Genomic DNA, 7,500 nt, shown 5'->3' on the forward strand with positions numbered 1-7,500 from the left:
GTATTCACTTATTTTGTTTACGTATTCACCTATTTTATTTAAGTTTTCACCTATTTATTTCTCTATTCACCAATTTTATTTAAGTTTTCACCTATTTTGTTTATCTATCCACCTATTTTGTTTACCTATTCACCTGTTTTGTTTACGTATTCACCTATTTGTTTGTATTCACCTATTTATCATTTTTCTTATTTTCAAAAGGAATTACTTTTTTTTGTATTGATTTTATTCTTTTATTTTCTTGATTTTATTTTAACCCCTTCAGCACTGGGACGCAATTTTTACCACAATTTTTTTTTTTTTTTACGATTAGACCATTTTATTGACATTAGAAGGGTCTATGGAGGTCAGAAGGATTAATGGCCACAGTCTTCACTATTCTAAACCCCAACATGAGTTTCTGAAGCTGTATAAAATCACCAAATAGCAACTAGAAGCAATATAGAGACTCGTGTTTTTTAGGGTATTTTAAGACAGTTTGGCATGTTTCGAGGGCATTTTAGGACAGTTTGGCTACGATAAGACCATTTTGTTGACATTAGGGACGGTCTATGGAGAAGGGTTAATGGCCACAGTCTTCACTATTTTAATCCCCCACATGAGTTTCCGAAGCTGTATAAAATGACCAAATAGTAACTAGAATCAACATGGAAACACGTCCTGGTACTGAAGAGATTAAGATAAGAGATATGAGAGATAATAGTAAAAAAAAGTAACAAGGAATAGGATAACAGAGGTGAAAATAGAGTGACATGTTGCTCAATAAAGTAGAAAAAAGTTAATAAAAAGAAAAAAAGCAAAAATAATAAACAAAATAGCAGTTTCAAGGCATTTCTCCCACACTTTTGACTAACTCTATGACACTTTTAGGAAACTGGCAATCAAGTGGGCCTATTTTTTTTTTTTTTTTATTATTTTTGTTGTTCTTGGCCAGCTTCCCCTCTTGCATAATAAATTAATATGGGAACGCGTCCTAGTATTGAAGGGGTTAAATCTACGACGGTTCTGAGTTTACAGGAAAGCAGTGTAGACAATTTTCATGATTCACAACGCACTCTTCAATTTATTATCACTTCTATGTCAATATTCCTCTCTGCTTCTCAAGACTTATTCGTCTGTAACCTTAGATGAATAACTTATCAGAGAGAGAGAGAGAGAGAGAGAGAGAGAGAGAGAGAGAGAGAGAGAGAGAGAGAGAGAGAGAGATTTATGCATTTGGATTTTAAATAATTTTCTGAACGGAATATCAGTGTGCACCTCTCTGTCTCTGTCTCTCTCTCTCTCTCTCTCTGTGTGTGTGTGTGTGTGTGTGTGTGTGTGTGTGTGTGTGTGTGTGAGTGTGTGTAGTATGCAAACCTATGCACGTTTCTCTTTACCCACGCAGAATCGCCCAACGTACACACACACACACACACACACACACACACACACACACACACACACACACACACACACACACACACACACACACACACACACACACACACACACACACACACACACACACCTGTTTCTTACCATCCCACACACCTATCCCTAAAAACCAGTCTCTGTAACACATTTGTGCTACACCTGTCCCACAATGGTACATTCCACAGGTAACACACACACACACACACACACACACACACACACACACACACACACACACACACACCAATATTTACCTCTAGAAGGACGGTCACCCATACTAAATTGAATGCAGCAAAGAGAGCATATTCAGTAAGGGTGTCGACTGAAAGGAACAGCTGCGCCACACCCAGGGCCGCGGGGAGGGTGAGGGCCAGCGTGTAGAAGCCCAGGAAACTGAAGTACATCGCCACGGATTCCCCAAAGTAGTTTCGAATCCTATCTGAAAGGGATCAAGTGGCGAGAAAAGGGATTAGGTGTGAAGAAAGGGGATTTAAGGTGATATAACGGGGATTAGGTGAGAGAGAGAGAGAGAGAGAGAGAGAGAGAGAGAGAGAGAGAGAGAGAGGAAAGAATTACATTTATTACTTCTGACATTTGTGATCCTTAATTAAGTCTAATCTCTCTCTCTCTCTCTCTCTCTCTCTCTCACTGAGGAAAAGTCAAATGATATTATAAAGCAAGAAAAAAGAAAGGAAGAAAAAAAAACAAGAAGAAAGTTGATTGGCTGAGAATAGACCAATGAGAGAGAGAGAGAGAGAGAGAGAGAGAGAGAGAGAGAGAGAGAGAGAGAGAGAGAGAGAGAGAGAGAGAGAGATAACGAAAATGATACACAACAATTAGGAAATATGATATGAAGTAATAACGGCTTTGACAATAATAATAATAATAATAATAATAATAATAATAATAATAATAATAATAATAATAATAATAATAATAATAATAATCCCAATAAGAGCAACGGTAACTCAAGGAAAATAAATCATAAAATTAAAACACAATCATCATTCTGGTCACACACACACACACACACACACACACACACACACACACACACACACACACACACACACACACACACACACACACACACACACACACTTCATTCTCCTTACCTGATACTTAAGTTAAAAAAATAAAGAGGAAAAAAAATCAGATACAAGTAGAAGAAAGATTATAATCAGAGAGAGAGAGAGAGAGAGAGAGAGAGAGAGAGAGAGAGAGAGAGAGAGAGAGAGAGAGAGAGAGAGAGAGAGAGAGAGAGAGAGAGAGAGAAAACTACACCACTTAAAACTAATGAATTCAGACACACCCACAGGTAGATATAATCAAACAGGTGAAGAAAACAAAGGAAAAAAACATGAACCAATTAAGCACAGGTACAAAAACAATCACAGGTAAAACACCAATTACTCAGGTGAACAATTACATAAATACAGGTAAATTAACAGGTCAACTTTAAGGAACAGGGAAGAAGAAGAAGAAGAAGAAGAAGATAACGATGATAATGATAATGATAATAACAAGAAGAAAAAAAGAACAAGAAGATCAAGAACAAGAACAAGAAGAACAGGTGCTCATTAGAATACCTGAGAACAATGTACAAGGAAGAAGGAAGTGATTGACTGGACAGGTAAGGAAGAGGACAGGTGTGTTAGACAAGGAGAGGGAAGAGAAGGAAGGGAAGGAGGACAGAGGGGAAGGAAAGGAAAGGAGATGAAAGGAAGGGGAGAGGAACGGAAGGAAAGAGAGGGGAGTAAAGGAAGGGAAAGGTAAAGGAAGGGAAGGGAAGGAAAAGGAAGGGAAGAGAAGGGAAAGAGAAAGGAAGGGAAGAAATTAAACAAAATCCTTTATCATTCATTCTGTTTGCTTTGTTCAAATTAAATGATAAAAAAAAATTGAGAAGACTGATATGCTAAAATGAAGGAGAAATGACACAAAATAGAGAGAAAAAGACAGAAAATGTGATGAAAACAAACAACAGTACAAAACGAACAAGGAAATAGAAAGAAAGCGAAAAAAGAGAGAAAAACAACGAAATGAATTAGGAGAGAGAGAGAGAGAGAGAGAGAGAGAAACAGACACGAAATAGCGGTGAGAAAGAGAGTTGAGAAGCAAGAAATATAAGTGAATGTTGCTTCCCCAAGGCCGCCAACCACAGCCAAACAGGATCTGAACCTATTTGGGATGCGTGATAAAGGATTTGATTCTAAGAAAGAGGATTTTTGAAGGGTAAAGGAGAATCTGGTTGAGTCTGGATATGTCTTGGAAGTGTGTTGGTTGTGAAGTAGTAGTAGTAGAAGTAGTAGTAGCAGTACGAGTAGTGGTGGTGGTGGTGGTGGTGGTGGTGGTGGTGGTAGGAAGAAGAAGAAGAAGAAGAAGAAGAAGAAGAAGAAGAAGAAGAAGAAGAAGAAGAAGAAGAAGAAGAAGAAGAAGAAGAAGAAGAAGAAGAAGAAGAAGAAGAAGAAGAAGAAGAAGAAGAAGAGAAGAAGAAAGAAGAAGAAGAAGAAGAAGAAGAAGAAGAAGAAGAAGAAGAAGAAGAAGAAGAAGAAGAAGAAGAAGAAGAAGAAGAAGAAGAAGAAGAAGAAGAAGAAGAAGAAGAAGAAGAAGAAGAAGAAGAAGAAGAAGAAGAAGAAGAAGAAGAAGAAGAAGAAGAAGAAGAAGAAGAAGAAGAAGAAGAAGAAGAAGAAGAAGAAGAAGAGGAGGAGGAGGAGGAGGAGGAGGAGGAGGAGGAGGAGGAGGAGGAGGAGGAGGGGGAACAGAATAAAAAGGTGATAAAAGAAGGTAAAAAAGATGAGAAGGACAACGAAAAAGAAGACAAGGAAGAGAAATAAATACAAGAACAAAGAAAATAAAGAAAAGAGGAAAGGAAAGAAGAAAAGAGAATGAAAAGGAAACATAAGCACAACATGACAAGTAGAAAGAGAAAAATATGAAGAGAAAGAAAGAAAAAAAAAAAAAACAGCGCACACACACACACACACACACACACACACACACACACACACACACACACACACACACACACACACACACACACACTTCAATCTCCTTACCTGGTACTTAAGTTAAAAGAGAAAAAAATTATAAGACACAAGTAGATGAGAGAGAGAGAGAGAGAGAGAGAGAGAGAGAGAGAGAGAGAGAGAGAGAGAGAGAGAGAGAGAGAGAGAGAGAGAGAGAGAGAACAAGGACAAGCAAGCGAATAAATAAATAAGCAAACGAATAAACAAATAAGAAAAATGAATTGGAAAAAAAAATATTATTACGAATTTGTTAAATGTTTTTCACATCCTGCAAACATTCTCTCTCTCTCTCTCTCTCTCTCTCTCATTAAACACAAATATTATAAAAAAAAGGAAAAAAAAATCGTTCCTTCGTTGTTAATTAAATCTCAAAAATTATCAAATATTGAAAAAAAACACCAAAATGCAGAAAAAAACGTGAATATGCAAAACAAATTGGATAAATAAATGAAACACCAAGAATACCAACAACAAACAGGAGGAGGAGGAGGAGGAGGAGGAGGAGGAGGAGGAGGAGGAGGAGGAACAAAATCTTTATCTCCAAACCACAAAGCACAAGGACATTAAAGGGACAAAGGTCAAAGGTAAATAAAAAAAGGTCATGGCAGGTCAAGTTTGTGTAAAGGTCAAGTTTATAAGGTCAAGTTTGTGTGAAGGTCAGATTTTAAGGTCAAGTTTGTGTGAAGGTCAGATTTTTAAGGCCAAGTTTGTGTGAAGGTCTGATTTCAAGGTCAAGTTTGTGTGAATGTCAAGTTAATAAGGTCAAGTTTGTGTGGAGGTCAAGTTTATAAGATCAAGTTTGTGTGGAGGTCAGATTTTCAAGGTCAAGTTTGTGTGAAGGTCAGATTTCAAGGTCAAGTTTGTGTGAAGATTAAGTTAATAAGGTCAAGTTTGTGTGGAGGTCAAGTTAATAAGGTCAAGTTTGTGTGGAGGTCAAATTTATAAGGTCAGGTTTGTGTGGAGGTCAGATTTTTATGGTCAAGTTTGTGTGAAGGTCAGATTTTTAAGGTCAAGTTTGTGTGGAGGTCAAGTTTTTAAGGTCAAGTTTGTGTGAAAGTAAGATTTTTAAGGTCAAGTTTGTGTGAAAGTAAGATTTTCAAGGTCAAGTTTGTGTGAAGGTCAAGTTTATAAGGTCAAACTTGTGTGAAGGTCAAGTTTTTAAGGTCAAGTTTGTGTGAAGGTCAAGTTTATAAGGTCAAGATTAAAGAGGTCAACTTTCTTGGGATTAAAAGGTCACAGTGCAAGGGCGGCAAGGTTAGGTCACGCGGGGTCAAATTTTGGGGTCAACGAGAGGCGAGGTGACGAGGGAATTGTGAGATTAGCTTCAGCGTGAGGTCACTCCGAGGTCACAGCGGGTCACAGCAGGTCGGGTCACCTTCGTACGGTGAATAGTCGGACGGTGCTTCCTCGTGGACATCTTTCTGTTTCTTGGGGAAGGGGAGGGGGGGGAGGCCCAGGCTGGGGAGGAGCCGCTCTGCAAGGAACCCGCCAGTTAAGGTCTCGAAGTTTCGCCCTAGACGCTCCTGTGATTCGAAGCTCTTCCTAATCCTTTTTATTTTTTCTACCTGGTGATTTGAAGCTGTTTGTTACTAATCCTATTTCTTTTTTCCTGGTGATTTGAAGCTGTTCCTAATGTCTTTTTTTCTGTGATTCGAAGCTGTTACTAATCCTTTTCGTTCGTGTTTTTTTTTTTTTTGCTGGTGATTCGAAGCTGTTACTAATTCTTTTTTTATTTTACCTGGTGATTTGAAGCTGTTGCTAATCCTTTTTATTTTTATCTGGTGATTTGAAGCTGTTGTTAATCCTATTTCTTTTTTTTTCTGTGATTTGAAGCTGTTACTAATCTTTTTTTCTGTTTTCCTGGTGATTCGAAGCTGTAACTAATCCTATTTCTTTTTCTGCTGGTGATTTGAAGCTGTTACTAATCCCTTCTTTTTTACTGTATTTAGAACCACTAACTCCTTTTTCTCTTTTTTTGTGATTTGAACCTCTTCCTAACTCCTTTTTCTTTTCTATATAATTCCAACCTCTTACTCTTTTTCCTGTAACTTGAACCTCTCACAAATGACTCTCCTCTTTCTTGTGATTTGAATCTCTCACTTATTCCTTTTCTTTCCTTTTTCTTGTGATTCGAATCTCTTATCTGTTCTTTTTTCTTTCCCTTTTTCTTGTAATTTAAACCTCTCACCAACTCTTTCTCTCCTTTTTTTTGCAATGATTTGAGTCTCTTACTTTTTTTTTTCTTTTCATGATGATTTGAACCTCACCAGTCCTTTTTCTCTATTTTTCAGTGATTCGAACCTCTAACTCTCTCCTTTGCTTTCTCTTTTCCTGGTGATTCAAACCCCTTGCTAACTCTCTTTCTCTCCTTTTTTCCTGATTAGAATTTCTCACCAATCTTTTCCTTTCTTCCTAGTGATCTGAACCTGTCATTAACTCTTTTCTCTCATTTCCTGTGATTCGAAGCTTTCACCAATTCTTTCCCTATTTCTATGTAGTGATCTAAACCTCTCTCTAACTCTTTCCTCATCTTTTTTCCTGATAAAAGCTCTCACCAATCTTTTCCTTTTTTCCTAGTAATTTGAACCTCACATTAACTCTTTCCTCTCCTTTTCCCTGATTCAAAGTTCTCACCAATTCTCTTTCTTTCTTCCTGGTGATCTAAACTTCTTACTCATTATCTTTCCCTTTTTTTTATGTAAGAGGGGAAAAAATCTGGCCAAGGGCAACAAAAATGGAATAACAAAAAGGCCCACTTAAATGCCAGTCCACGTGCATGTTCGAAAGAGTTAAATAAAATGAGATAAATAGTAGGTATGTGTTTCCTCGTGCTTCGAATGTCTTGACGAACCACGAGTGTCTGTTTCGGGGCTTCGATTGTTTGGACACGAGAAGAGAGAGAGAGAGAGAGAGAGAGAGAGAGAGAGAGAGAGAGAGAGAGAGAGAGAGAGAGAGAGACTTCAAACATTGAGCAACAGGAGAGAGAGAGAGAGAGAGAGAGAGAGAGAGAGAGAGAGAGAGAGAGAGAGAGAGAGAGAGAGAGAGAGAGAGTAAAAATAAA

At 37.8% G+C, this 7,500-nt stretch overlaps 1 protein-coding gene across 1 annotated transcript in view; it reads right to left on the reverse strand.

The window, feature by feature from the left end:
* The window catches only part of LOC123515124 (anoctamin-10-like), a 63,212-nt gene that overhangs the window by 18,994 nt on the left and 36,718 nt on the right, over positions 1-7,500 (reverse strand). The window contains 2 exon segments of the mRNA XM_045273572.1: positions 1,668-1,852; positions 5,815-5,913. Coding sequence (XP_045129507.1) covers positions 1,668-1,852; positions 5,815-5,913 — 284 coding nt within the window.

Source organism: Portunus trituberculatus, chromosome 5, assembly GCF_017591435.1.
Source record: "Portunus trituberculatus isolate SZX2019 chromosome 5, ASM1759143v1, whole genome shotgun sequence".
NCBI classification, from domain to species: Eukaryota; Metazoa; Arthropoda; class Malacostraca; order Decapoda; family Portunidae; genus Portunus; species Portunus trituberculatus.